The sequence below is a fragment of the Sylvia atricapilla genome, chromosome 23 (assembly GCF_009819655.1).
Source record: "Sylvia atricapilla isolate bSylAtr1 chromosome 23, bSylAtr1.pri, whole genome shotgun sequence".
NCBI lineage: Eukaryota > Metazoa > Chordata > Aves > Passeriformes > Sylviidae > Sylvia > Sylvia atricapilla.
This window is the reverse complement of record NC_089162.1, coordinates 7239987-7253844: the sequence shown is the minus strand read 5'-3', so window position 1 is coordinate 7253844 and position 13858 is coordinate 7239987. Positions and strand designations below refer to the sequence as shown.

General features: G+C 52.5%; 2 protein-coding genes across 3 annotated transcripts; one reads left to right on the top strand and one right to left on the bottom strand.

The window, feature by feature from the left end:
• Positions 1 to 1433: 1433 nt before the first annotated feature.
• On the bottom strand, positions 1434 to 9484 carry ARCN1 (archain 1). The gene is made up of 10 exons (XM_066334662.1): positions 9371 to 9484; positions 8036 to 8299; positions 7256 to 7435; positions 6809 to 7011; positions 6526 to 6687; positions 5741 to 5906; positions 4328 to 4475; positions 3911 to 4019; positions 3554 to 3758; positions 1434 to 3002 (listed from the first exon to the last, which is right to left on the bottom strand). The coding sequence occupies exons 1-10, from the start codon at positions 9371 to 9373 to the stop codon at positions 2913 to 2915; spliced, it is 1530 nt and encodes a 509-aa protein (XP_066190759.1). The 5' UTR covers positions 9374 to 9484; the 3' UTR covers positions 1434 to 2912.
• Positions 9485 to 9576: 92 nt separating this feature from the next.
• IFT46 (intraflagellar transport 46) lies at positions 9577 to 13687 on the top strand. Of its 2 annotated transcripts, none has more exons than XM_066334859.1 (11): positions 9577 to 9653; positions 9809 to 9982; positions 10058 to 10194; positions 10842 to 10916; positions 11015 to 11108; positions 11426 to 11554; positions 11935 to 12053; positions 12124 to 12190; positions 12438 to 12498; positions 12776 to 12861; positions 13220 to 13687. In XM_066334859.1, exons 1-11 carry the CDS (start codon positions 9603 to 9605, stop codon positions 13313 to 13315), a joined length of 1089 nt encoding a protein of 362 aa, XP_066190956.1. In that variant the 5' UTR covers positions 9577 to 9602; the 3' UTR covers positions 13316 to 13687. The 2 variants fall into 2 exon arrangements, with proteins under 2 accessions (XP_066190956.1, XP_066190955.1); XM_066334858.1 differs by having other exon boundaries at positions 11932 to 12053.
• Positions 13688 to 13858: the final 171 nt, after the last annotated feature.

The window sequence follows — 13858 nt, the reverse complement described above, 5'->3', positions numbered from 1 at the left end:
TGAAGCTAAAACATTGAGCACAGCATCAGCACATGCCTCTGGACACCACAGCACAGACACAGGCTCCAGACCCTTCACAAGACTGCACAATGGAGAGCTGCTCCTCAAAATGCTCTCATAACAAAACGACAATTTCTCACCTGCAGGCCAGACGTTCGGCTTAGCAAGGAGCATCTGCAACTCCAGCTGATGACATCTTGAAGACCATGACACAGGATAGGTTTGGTGGGTCTTGAATCCAATTCCTGGGCATGAATCTATCACCCAGCTCTTTGTTTGCTGGGAAAGGGGTGGGTGAACCAGGCATTGATCACTCTTCTCTTTCTTGTTTACCAGCAAGGATCCCTTGCCCTGCAACCTGTGGTTCCATCCCTCTTCGCAGCACCCTGCCCCTGTGCCAACAGGTGGCATCACACAGCAAACCCTAATGTACAAGGAGTTACCAAAAAGTACCTGGCCGTGCTGCCTTGCTACTACTGCCTGTGGTGCTCAGCCATGGGACCTGCCCGCTGCAGCCTCTGCCTAGTGCTCAGAGAGGGCTGGGGGCTTGCATGGCAGCTGGAGGAGCATGAGACAGTGGCCCTCCAGCACAGCAGCTGGACCTTTTGGGACTGCCAGATTCCTCTGGCTTTCTGACAGCAGCTGAAGGGGCTGTGGCAGGAGTGTGGCAGGAAGCTGGAGTAAACAAGGTCCAGCCATGGAGCAGGATCCAGCCAGGCCAGTATGGTTCCCAGGCTCCCTGAGGTGTCAGAGACAGCAGTGGTGGCCATGGGCCAAGCACCATCTCCTCCTGTGACTGCCCATGAGCTGCAGCAGGATTTGAGGATGAGAGAACCTTGTCTGGCTGCCTTCCAACACTGAGCTGCTCTCAGGGCTCCCACACTAGCAAACCCACCAGTGACCTGGACCACTGGATCCTGAACCAGCTCCCGGCACACCCACACACCACCAAAACATTGTGCAATGATTGGTTTTATGGCTGACTGTGTTTTTCCTACTTCCCGGTCTGCAGCTCCTTCCTTGCACCCCCTCCTAGGCCACCCCAGGGAGCAGAGAGCCTCAATATGTCCCATACGTGGCTCCAGCACAGGCCAAGACAGTTAAATCACTTTTCTATCACCCCCACCACGTCCCAAAGCTGTCTCTGGAGCACTGGGGAGTCCTCGTGTGACAGGACACCCTGACCCCAGCCCCACAGGCTCCTCAACGGCAGTGGTCGCCTGGAGCACAAAGGGGGTCCTACCTCATGCCAGCGGCTACTCACCTTCACTCCCCGGGTGTGACAGCCCTCCCCGGGCTCCGCCGCTGCTCCACTGTCCACCACTGCCTGTCTCAGCGTGTCCCCGCCCCAACCGGTGTCAGCACCTCCCACCCCCACGTGGCCTGGGCTGACCGGTCCCAGCTCCGGAAGGACCTCACGACCCCCAGCCAGCTCTTTTAACAGTACTTTATTTGATTAAAGACTCAATTCTCTGTGTACACTGGAATGTGCTCTATTCCCTAGGCCAGGATCATACAGGGTTACAAAAAGTGGGGACCTCGGCTCGGCTTAAATATCACCCTCCAATGAATTTAAGAAAAAAAAAAAAACCCAACCAAAAAAAATCTCCTCGGATACTTGAACTGACTCCATTTTAAAAATCATACAGACAAGCAGCTCTGGAAGAGGACTGGGTTAATGGGATTCATTGCCTACTTTGCTAGGGGAGAGGGCTTGCCCTCTCAGGGCAAGACCAGGGTTGATTTCCTCTTAGGTGCTGCCAGCAGAGGAGAGACCACGAACTTCTTTGGCAGAGGACCCCAGGGGCCCAGGACAGGCTGGCTGTCTCTCACAGAGCACAGTACACACACTTTTAGGGCCGTTGCCTTCCACCTGCACTCGGGCCCTCTGACTGCAGAGGTGAGGTGTGCCCAGGGGCACGTGACACTCATGACAGGCCCCAGCCAAGCAGGTGAGATGAGTTGTGGGGGAGCACAGGTCTCTGAGATGAGGCAAATAACGCTAGTGAGGCCGCAGTAGAAATGACTAGGATCATCCCCACATTACCTGGAAACCAGCATTTCCTTCTCCCGCACCTGCCAGTGCTGAACCAATACTGGTGTGAGACAGGTCTTGACAGGCAGGCCAAATAAGTCAACCAGGCTCCACAGCTCCTTTCACCCAGGCAGACAAAGCCCTCAGCCTCCTCAGACACCAAAACAGCCTTGCAAAGGATATACAGCTGGTTCTAACCTAACTAAAACCTTCCTCCAAAGCCTGGCCTGAGAACAGCTGTGGAAGACAGTGAGGACACAGTCCCCTTTGGACGCTCTCCCCGCTGCAGACCACCTGGAGCTGGGCCATTGACACACAGAACTGGAGGAAAAGCAGTAACTATGTGGGGTAAAAGGACTTCACCCTCGGGTCTCTCTTCCCCACCCTGTGCCATGACCCACCCCACCTGTGAGGCCAAGGTCAACTTGTTCAGCTTCCACCAGACGGAAGGGTCAGGACCAGCAGGTGGCCCCACGCAGGAGAACCAGAGGCCAAGGAGAAATTAAAATGGCAGCACCAACAATGGAACAGCACATGATGCTTCAGGAGAGAAGAGAATCATGTCTGGTCAGCTCTGGGCTGAGCTCCGAGCATCTTGGGGGTGTGGGGGCAGCATGTCAAAGTCAGGCTTTTTGTGGAGGTCTTGCTTTTTTGCCAGTCGGAAAAAATCTGCCAAAGAAATTTGTGGCCTTTCTCCCCACGAGCACGTCACTTCTCTGCAAAAAATGTCTGTGACCCAGGAACACTGTAGATGGCAGGCACAGCCACATGTCTTAGCAGAGGGGGCTGTGGCGTTCCCAACATTCAGAATAAACGTCGGCCTCATTTTTTTTTTTAATTTAAAAATTTCTTCCATTGCGCATCACCAAGTCTGGCATTACAGGATTTCGTACTTGTCCACCAGGAAGGTGGTTTCAGTGGAAAACCTTACAGGGCTGTTCCCCTCTACCTGGGTCACTTTGGTAACCTGTGGAGACAACAGCCAACATTAGCTCAGCACTGAACAGCATTCCCTTACTGCAGCGATGCCATGCTTCCCAACTCCATGATGGCCATGACAGCACAACCAACCTGCTGCCTTTAAACCACAACTCAGCCCTGAGACAAAGATCTTTGTTCCCACCAAACCTGAAAGAGGGGAGTGATTTTCTGTAGTAACACTGTCTCCACTGAGGAGTGAAGTGGCAGCCACTGGCTACATTTCAGCGGAGACAGTTGTATGCCAACCAGTGTTTTGCCTGCAAGGCTGATGGATTTTCCAACCAGGTCTGAGGGGAATTAATGATTACTCAGAGACTTGAAGACACAACTGAAACTTCAGGAAAACTCCACGAAGTGTCAGCTGCCAGTGCTATCTGCTGGCACTCCCAAATCCAGCCGTCTCAAGAGACAGGTTAATGCCAATCCTTTAGCCATGGCCAGTGGGACAGCATGGTGCCGCTGCAGTATGGCCAGTGTCAGCCAGGGAACTGAGGCAAGGGTGACATCCAACCTGTGGAGCATCAGCAGTGACCATACCTGTATGTTGCAATAGTTCTTTTTGGAGATGAAGGAGACCTGCACTGGGAAGAAGTCGTTTGGCTGCCCTGCTATGCTGAACTCCAGGCTACCAGTCTTGTTTTTGGCATCTATCACCGGCAGGCACCACTCAAGGAGGTTTCTCCGGCTGTCATGGCGATACTCACCATCAATCTCTCCAATCACTGGGGCGCCAACACCAGACCTAGAGCAGGCAATGAAAAGTGACAATAACTTCCCTGCAGAGAGCTAAGGAAATCCCTCTAATACCTGCTGGCTTGGCCAGATCCACAAAACAGGGAGGGGAAGGAGGTGACAGGAATCCTAAGTGCTGTGTGGATAAGGAACATTACTTACGGCAAGGGGATGGTGATGATCACATCATTCAGCTCTAGGCTCTCCTCTTGTAACTCATATTCAATGTTAACATCACAACTGTTCCCACTCTCTGATGGCCAGCAGTTAACTGAGGAAACAGAGACAGTATGTGAACCATGCAGGCCTTTCATGCGGAATAGGATTTCAGAAGATGATGCGCTTCAAAACACCCAAAGTCACCCCCAAGCTGACTTTAAGAAAAGTTCTCTATTTTCCTTGAGGTGTTAGAGAAAACACACACTGCCAAGGACAGACACTACCCAATGGATACACACAGTATCTCCAAGGTCTCACAACATGCCAGGCTCCAGGCAGCCCAGCTGCTGCAAGATGGCTACTAGCAGCTCATGGACAATCACCGGCTTCTTCTGCCCAAGCCCCCGGATTTGCACTCACTTGTCAATGGAATGAAGGATTCTTCTGTGGTCTGCAACCTCCACTTCAGCACGCCCACGTCGCTGTTAATAGGGAATGACTTCTCTGGGTTCTTCAAACCGATCTGTGACTCTGTAGTGAAGAGTTTCTTGTCCACATTTGGGTGAGTCTGAAAGAGGAACACGTGCCCAGACTGTAGGTCTAAGCCCAAGTACAGAACCATAGGTAATGCTGGTTCTACCAGGACAGGCCTATACATTACAGTGTTTGCTTTGACAAAATACACATCAGGTTTCCTCCTGGCTCAGAAGCCCATCTGGAGCACAACTGCTTATCAACCTGAGATTCCTTCCAGGAAATGCTAATCTGACAAGAAGGATCCCCACCACTGTCTTTTTTATGTGCACCTGCACCAGAGACTCAAGCGATGTGGGCTGGTATGTACAGAAGAACTGTAAGTCAAAGACCATCCTGTTTACATTACATTACAGCACACATTACAAGAAAAATCAATTCAATGCTGTTGGGAAAAAGCCTGACACTGTAACACTACTGTCTTCTCTCAGCAACCTTAATGAACATATGTGTCAGTGGCTGAACTCCATTTAAACACTCTTGTCACAACCTCAAGTGTGAGTGACTTTTTAGAAGTAGAGGATTTTTGCAAGTCACTGTTCAAGTTACACTAAAAAGACAGGAGTCAGCGAACAGTTTGGTCTTATCTTCCACCTGATGCACTGCCTGTAGGAGGGCTGTTAGCAACTCACTCATGGGATGCACTGGAAGAAAGTGGACTTGCAGACAGTGATGATGTACAGACGAGTCCCTAGTGAGAAGTGAGCCAGTGTGTCCAAGCAGTGTCCCCTCCAGGGATCAGCAAGGTCCCATGAAGAGGGAGAAAGAGAAGGAAGAATCTCCCAAGAACCTTCTCAGCTGCAACTGCTGACTGCTCTCAGAGTTCTCCAGCAATCATCCCAAGTACAGCAGGTGACAGAACAAGCAACCTCAGAAAGAAACAGCTTCCAAGAGAATAAATTATTTCTCCATTGGTACAGGAAGTTTGTTATCCCATTTCCACTCCACAGCTGCAGCTGACATGACACAACAGGCACTGAGCAACACACCAGGCTGCTGGAAAGTCCAAGGGAGGTCACTTGACATGGCAAGGTGCACTGCTGGGCAGATAAGGCTCTGAGGGCAGAATGGCAACGGAGATTGCATTTCTCCAGTGAACTTCAATCCCTTGAGCATGACGGCATGACTCGCCCTGCACTTCTGCTAATACCTGTACTGATTACTCCCATCTCCAATGCATGTCCTGAGAAGGTTTGGATGAGAACACAGGACAGCAACATACTCAAGCATTTCCACTATTTTTCCCCTGGAAAGCAGCAAAAATGTTTTCAACAGCGTGGGACTCCAAACAGGCTTTACCTGTAGCTGCACTCCCCTCTTGTCTTCATTTTCTACATGCAGGCGAATTCGTGCAAACTTTTCATCAGAGATGTGCAGCATGATCATGCCATGAAGCTCCATGTTCTGCAACCCTCCATCACGGCCACAAGTCAAGGAGATTTTCTCCTCTATTTTCATGTGCACGCTAGATAGACAGAGGAAAAAGTTCAAGTCCTACACTTGGTAACACCCAGACAGCAAAGACACCACTGCTCAGCACGGACAGGCTGTGTATACTGATCAGGGACTCCCAAACAACAGCATGGCTAGTACAGTGGTGGCTAATACTGATCTGACAGTGAACTCAGGGGCAGGAGGATGCATGCATATGGGTCTGCAAGGGATGGGATCCCAGTTAAAATGGCAGCGATGCAGCACCTTGACGCACTGGTCACTCAAATCCCCTCTGACAGGCCACAGCACAGCTCAGGGCATTAAAAGGTTCTGAACTGCTATGTGTAAAATGAAGTGTGAATGACTGCATCCTGAGCAGCAACAAGGCTGTAAAACAGGGAAAATGGCACAGGAAAATTCCCAACCTGAGCTCAACAATGAAAGAACAGTCCATTTTAATTAAGAGGATGCCTAATCAAACTAGCTATCTGCTTTGCTGCTGACTTGCTTTTCCAGATTATGCCCAACTTTTAAAATTACAAGGTAAGAAAACACAGGAAAAGCCAAAGAAGAGCAGGTATGCTCTCTCTCAAGGCCACATGCAGGGAGAGCCATTAGGAGACTGCTTCCAAAGCAAGGGCAGCACTCACCTCTCCATGTTAACAGGAGGAGCAAGAACTTTGGCTGCTTCTGCAGAGCGCTTGCCTACAGAAGTCATGATATTTTCTCCTTCCGATTTCAGCTTGTCCACGAAGTTATCCACCTCCTTCCCTTTAGCACCGAGTTTCAAGGCTTTACTGGGACCTGAAGGCCTAAATAAATGTATAATAATCTCCAAGTCAGCTGACAGCAATGGAACTCATGTTAGACCCCCTGGTCACGTGGCTTGAGCCAAGACTAACTCCAACATCTGCCACCTGATGTCTCCCCTACCTGGCTGGAGCTGGTGCCACTTTGGGCTTCTCAGTCTCAATGATGGTCTCTGTGATCATTGCTGTCACGCCCCCAGACACGGCTGAGCTGCCGAAGCCCCCGAACCCTGGTGCCTTCTTGCCATGTCTCTCTGCATCCCTCCTGGCCTGCTGCAACTCCTTCGCTTTACGGCGCATCTCAGCTTTTGCTTCACGTTCCTGTGTCTGAAGAAAAAGATAAGAGGCTGATAGAGCTTTGCAACCTCAGCCCTACCCTACACAGGAACTAAGTCCAGTTGCCCAAAAACCCCTGGACAAGAAAAAAGAAACAAGACATGAGCATTTGGCCCTCAGAAAAGGTAAATAATTGCATGGCCCCACCAAAGTAGAGAAACACTTCTTGTATAGCAAAGGTGGTATTTCCCAGACAGGGCACCTTGTGTCAGGATTGCAGGTTGCCCCTGCTCACCTCTCTGACTGCCCGAAACACCTTTTCCTCATGTGAGTCCATCTCAGTGAAGGTCCGAATTTGTGCCAGATTTACATTCTCACGGTAGCCCAGGGCGACAATTTCATCAAAGGCAAAGATTAGGTCGAAGCAGTGTTCTGAGATCTCATTCTCTTCCAGAGCTCGACAATATTCAGGGATCTAGAAAGGGAGAACATTCTAAAGGAGTACCCACAAACAGTATTGTGTAATCACTTTCTTTCTACCATCCCAGAGGTCACAACTGTGCCAGACCCTTCCAACCCCAGCACACCTTAGCGCTGCCCTTCGTACCATTACATTGTCAATAAACAAGATGATGTTTTGCCATTGTCAGCTTTTCCACATTAAAATCCTTACAGAACCGCTCAGCTTCCTCATAACACTAACTCAAAGGAACCCGAATGCATGCTGGGGCCAGTGAATTTCCTGAAAATCCTTTGGCTGTGTGAAGACACAAACTTGCTGCTTCAGGATCCCGCATAGCAGCACTGCGCTTGTAACAACCCCATACTGTACAAAGAATATCTAATGCTAAATTACAGTCAACTTCACCAAGTGAAGTACAATTGATGATTTTTTATGTGGAGTTCAAAACTACCACCAAAAGTTCAGAGCTTTCTGTCCAACCAGCAAAGGAAGTTGTGGAACACACACCTACCAAGTGGAGGCATGCAGTGTTCCTGCACTAGCTCTGAAACAGATCCCTCACAACAGCATCATTCTGGGCTATAGGCACATCACTGAGTGATGAGTCCTTACCACTCTAGAGAAAAGTCGGAGTGTTTCCAGGTCTTCCAGGATGTTGCTGTTTTTTGTGGTAATCAGCACCATGTAGAGCTTCTCCATGGGCTGGTAGACATACCGCACGCTCTCTGTCTCCACAAACGTGTGCTGCTTCCCTGTGTTCATCAGCTTTGGGAATGCCGCCAGCAGCCCCTCGATGCGGGTGCGAGTCATCTCCACGAACTGCCGGGACACGATGGCCTTCCCTGCCTTTGTGCACACGGCGGCTGCCAACAGCACCTGCAGGAGAGCAGCGCGTAAGTAGGGCCTCCCAGTCAGCATCCCTTCCCATCACACTTCACCCGCACACCCTTCCTTAAACAAGATCCTAAGTCTCTCTTTGATGAGGCAATGAACAATGTCAAGAGCAGAGACATCTCTGCTTTTGCTCTCTCTCTCTCTAGTTCACATTCTGTCCCAACATAATCCTGAGAGCTCTTCCTGCTTCTGTCAGGCCAATGATCATCCCCGATTTCACACAGACCAAGGTATAACAACCCCCAGGAGCATTAGGAGAGGCTCCAGGTTATCGACTTTTCCATCAAGCTGTCCCAGCTTACAACTACACAAACGAACTGTGAAAGGTGACATCTCACCAGTGCCATACCCACAACACAGCCAGGTTAACAAAGCCCTGGTTATCACTCACAGCCCTTGGATGACTCTCGGGCAGCTCGCAGGCGTTATCACACTGACAGGGCAGCAAGGCACTCACCAGCTGCACTTTCTCCATCTCCCAGTCTGTCCAGACTTCCCCCCTCTATTTCTCACTCACAGATGTTAATTACCTTTGTCAGGATAATTCTGTTCTGGACTTCAGATCTTCTAAATCCCCAGCTGCTGTTACTGACAGAAAGTATCCGAAACCCTCAAACGCGGCAGCCCTGATCCCTGCCGCACCTTGGGCACAGTTTAGCTCTGATAGAGTCGTGTGCTGGTCTGTGCTGAACCTAACACCGCCGCGACGGACAAAAGGAGCCGGACCAGCCCTGAGATACAGGGTCGCACGGGGGAGCAGGCGGGCACCACCCGCCCGGCTACACCTGGGACCCCGAACGCACTTCAGAGCTGGCGTGAGGCCATGCTGAGGAGGGACCGTGGCTCTGAGTCACCAGAGAAAATGTGCTGCGTCCCCGCCGCCCCAAAGGGCCCCGGCTCGACCTGGGGTTGTAGCGCTGCACTCTGTCCCACCAGGCCGCAGGATCCAGCGCCGGCCTGCGAACAGGCCGGGCGGGTGGGACGGGCCCAGGGGCTGCCCCGGGGACTGCCCCGAGCCCCGCGCTGCCCGCGGCGAACAGGTCCTTCCCTTACCATAGCAGCGGCGGTGGCGGCAGGATCCGCGCTCGGGCCCTCCGCTCTCTCCGGTTCCCGGGCGGCCCCGCAAGATGGCGGCCCCGCGCCACGTCCGCACACGGAAGTACCGTCACGGAGGGGCGGGGCGGGGCGGGGCGGGGCGAGGCTGGGACACCTCCCAGCCGCCAGGGGGCGTGCGCGGTCAGGCCGCTCTGGCCGGCCGAGCCCAGCGCGGCGGGGCGGAGTCGCCATGGCGACGGCGGCGGCGGCGGCGGCGCGGCGCGACGCGAGGCGGGCGGAGGTGGGACACGGGGGGATACGGCGGGACAGAACGGGACCCAGGGGCGCGGGCGGAGGTAGGGCACGGGACACAGCGTGGCAGGACACGGCGGGCGGTGGATGTGGATGCCAGCCGGCCCTGCGCTACAGCGCCCCTGACTTTGCCTCTCGGCGCAGCCCCGCCCGGTGGAGAACCAGCCATACGACGAGAGCCTGGAGCTGCCTGAGGCTGAAGCGGGAGCCCGCTCGCCGCGGGCGGAGGGTGCGGGCCGCCTGCGGGACTCCCGCCGGCCCGCGGTGTCTGTCGGAACGGCCGAGCGCGGGAGCGGCGATCGCGGCGGCGAAGGGAAGGTACGAGCGCAGCGGGCGGCGGGACGGCCCGGTGAGACTCGGTGATACGCCGTGAGACCCGGTTCTCTCCTCCAGGAGGAGGCAGCGGCACACCTCTCCGGCACAGCCACCTCCAGCGAGGATGACGACGAGGACGATGAGGACTCGGAGGAAGATTCCTCGGAGAGCGACTCGGAGGAGGACTCGGAGGAGCAGGAGGCCGCGTTGGAGGGGTGAGCGGTGTTCCTGGCCAGAGGGGCAGGGGCGGAGGCTGCTGGGTGCTTTTCGGGACATGTCGGCTCCACTGGTTTCCCCTGATCGTACGAGAGTGAACAGAGTCGTGGGCATCGGGACAGGCAGCTCCTGCCTCCTCGTCCCCGATACTCCAGGGTGAGTTGGTGAACCAGTCCCGGGCTTGTTTGCTGTGCCCAGGAGAGGCACGACTGGAGTGATCCAAGGTGTAAGCCAGGCCGGGCTGACAGGAGAAGTCCAGAAAAAGGAAGGACCATCTCGAACATGCCACTCAGATCCTCATAATTCTTCTCCTTTTCCATCCTTTTCAGCTTCAAAGCTATTGCTGACCCCTAATTGCTGTCCTCTTGCTGCCTTTGTGCAGAGCACTTAGCCCCCTTTTGACACCCCTGTGTGGGACTGAATGATCTCAGATATCCATCATTCAGGTGCTTTTCTTGGCCAGCAGGTCCAAAGCAAAACGGGGCCGAATAGTGCTTTCCCTGTGCAAGAAGTGTTTTCCAGAGAGGACTTACTGCCTGATAGTTCAGCTTCCCACATTTGTCTGCCCCAACTGGGGCCTGGTTTCTGTTGTACAGAACTTGCCACATGTTAATCTTTTTCCTCTACTCTCTTCCTTTTTTTATAGTGATTTCAATCCAGCAGATTTTGACTACCTGCAAGTGTCTTCTGAAATCAAAGATCTCTTTGAATACATTAAGAGGTGAGTGGAAGGGTTTTAGCCTGCTCTTGAGTCTCCTTTGTTTCAGTTATTGCAGTACAGTTTCTAGTCACCTATGCTGTGGGGGTGGTTTTTTCCAGGTACACTCCCAAAACAATAGAGATTGAGCACAAGCTGCAGCCTTTTATTCCAGACTTTATTCCTGCTGTTGGAGACATCGATGCATTCCTAAAGGTACAGTTTTTTCAGGTTCCCCTCTCTGTCCTGTCCCACGAACCGAAACAGAACGCAGGGTCAGAGCACATAGGCAGCCAGGCCGTGCAGCCTAGGGTCTGGTCTGTCCCTTGCTCTGTCAGATGTGAGGGGCAGAGACCTGGAAAACTACTCTGGTGGTTTGGTCACCTCTCAAACAGCACTTGGGTAAAAGCCTAGGTTTTAACTTCTCCAATACTGTGTGCTTTTTAGGCAGCACTGTACTTAGAATGCACATGTGAGAGAGCCCACAGGAAGGCCCTGTAGTCCACAGAGAACAGGGCTCCGTTTTCCTGCAGGTTCCTCGTCCTGATGGCAAGCCTGACAACCTTGGCCTGCTGGTCCTGGATGAGCCCTCAACCAAGCAGTCAGATCCCACTGTGCTCTCCCTTTGGCTGACAGAGAACTCCAAGCAGCACAACATCACAGTGAGTCAAGGAGAGGGAGGTCACACTTGCTGCACGCTTCCTGGAGTAAAACCATGGCATTTTACTCTTACAACTGAGAACTTCAAAAGCAGCAAAACCAGACCTTTTGCTTTGATCCATAATTTTAAACTGCAGTGGATCTGAGCCTCGCTTCAGTCAAATCTTGATACAAACTCTGGGTCTGTTAACTTCAGGTGATACTTTAATTCCTTTTGGTTGTTCATACCCAGTTTTTGTCAGCATTTTGCATGCAGAAATCTGTTGGTAAAGTGCGGCTGAGAAAGGGGGAAGGCCTGGTTCACCAGAAGTGAATACAGCTTTCCCAAAACGTCTGAAAACACCATGAAACATTTCCAGGTTTTTATTTGTATTTTTAGCAGCAGATAAAAGTGAAGAGTTTGGAGAATGCAGAAAAGAACCCCAAAGCCATTGAGAGATGGATTGAAAGTATTAGTGAACTGCATCGCTGCAAACCTGCTGCCACAGTCCATTATTCCAGGTGAGCCCTGATGTTGGCAGTGGGAGGTCGTGTGTGATCCTGAAGTTGACGTTCTTTTCTTCCCCGGCAGGCCAATGCCTGACATCGAGACCCTTATGCAGGAATGGTCACCAGAATTTGAGGAGCTCCTGGGAAAGGTACATTGTCTGGGTGACCAGTAGTTAGCTCAGCTCATGGCCTTAGAAACTGTCTGCCATGAAAGCTGGGTGCCTGCTCCATCCCACGGCTCAGTCCTCTTGGGCTTGTTCCTCCTCACAACTCTGCCCTTGACAGAAACTGGGGAGAAGCCCAGCACTGGAATTCCCAGCTGCTGCCCCAGTGGCCTCTGTATGCTCCCAGGCTGCTATGATCTGGGAGCAGATCTGACAGCACCATCTGTTCCAGGTGGGTCTTCCGACCGCAGAGATGAGCTGTGACCTTGCTGAATACATCGACATGATCTGTGGTGAGCTGGGGAGGCTGTGCTGCTGACTCAATGGGATGCTGGCCTGGCACTCTGTCTGAAAGCAGGAGAGCTTAACTGCAGGCTCAGCCCTGAACAGTTGGGATCATTCCCTCCTGCTTCAGTGGGAGGTGGGCTCTTGTACTACAGGGGTCTGCAGTCTTTGGTGCATGGAGCCCCAGGTGATGGTGGGCAGTGGAGAGCTCAGCCCTTCCTGGCAATGCTCTGTGTGGGGCAATGCACACCAGGTGCCCTCACATGCTTCTGATTTCACCTGCAGCCATTTTGGACATCCCTGTGTACAAGAGCCGGATCCACCCTCTGCACGTCCTCTTCTCCCTCTTCTTGGAGTTCAAGAACTCCCAGGTATGCAGCTCCACCCAGGTGCTGCTCGCCCAGCTAGCAGCACTGCACAGCTGGTTCCTTCACACTTGGCTTTGTGGTGGCAGTGGGAGTGTGCAAAGGGCTGGTGGGCCCCAGAGAACATGTTCTCAGCTGCTTTTCTCCCTGGTGCCTCTGCCTGACACAGGGAGCTAGGCTGCACTACGGGCTGAGGTGCCATCCTGTTCAACAGGCCAAGACAAGCCAGAATGCATCTCCTTGGGCTGACTGCTGAGCACACAACTCATGCAGAGCCAATGTGGCTGGTGTGGTTCAAGTTGTGTGTGTGTGCCCTGAGCAGTGAGAATCAAATCTTTGCATGAGCATGTTCTTTTCCCTGCAGCACTTCAAGCCCCTGGCTGATGGGCAGAAGGGCAGGAGCCCACCATCCAACCCATCCTCACAAGCAGTGGAGGCAGAGGCATTGAGCTTTAATTGATGCTTCACATTAAAGCCTCATCTGGATCACTGTCTGCCACTGGACACTGAAGTGTACCCAGAGCAGATTGGGAGACATCACACAGCAAATTGGAAGCCTGTCGGGTTTTAGAGACATTGCTGGGCTGTTCTGTGTTAGGGAGTAAGGCTTGACTCAGCATATTTGTTGCAGAAGCTGCCTAATGGCTCCATTTTTGACTTGTTCCCGAGGATTTCAGCATTAAACCAGCCTTTCCCAGTGTCAGGCTCTCTGTGCCATGGGTGCTGCAGAGCAGAGGCTCCTTGAGCACACACTACAAAGGCCGGAGCAAACAGGAATAAATTCCACTCAGACACAACACTCAGATCTGCTCAGGGTGTTGCAAACTCTGACCTGGAGATCTTGAATCTCCTCTGCTTCTTATTATTGAACCCCCTTTCCTACTGAAAACAGTCCCTTAGCTCCTGTTAAGCAGAAATAACCTGTGCGGCATCATACAGATGCTTGAATTCAGTTTATTGCTGTTGGGATGGCTGTCCCCAGCCCCTGCTCCACTGACCTCCC

Bases quoted from the DNA above. Each gene is read 5' to 3' on its own strand.
- ARCN1 (XM_066334662.1), bottom strand. The intron at 7,012-7,255 runs GTGAGCAGGGGC...CTTTTTCTTCAG, and splicing joins TGTTTCGGGCAGTCAGAGAG to ACACAGGAACGTGAAGCAAA. The intron at 5,907-6,525 runs GTGAGTGCTGCC...CTGTCTATCTAG, and splicing joins CCTCCTGTTAACATGGAGAG to CGTGCACATGAAAATAGAGG.
- IFT46 (XM_066334858.1), top strand. From the start codon at position 9,603: ATGGCGACGGCGGCGGCGGCGGCGGCGCGGCGCGACGCGAGGCGGGCG. The intron at 12,191-12,437 runs GTACATTGTCTG...CATCTGTTCCAG, and splicing joins TTGAGGAGCTCCTGGGAAAG to GTGGGTCTTCCGACCGCAGA. The intron at 12,499-12,775 runs GTGAGCTGGGGA...TTTCACCTGCAG, and splicing joins ATACATCGACATGATCTGTG to CCATTTTGGACATCCCTGTG.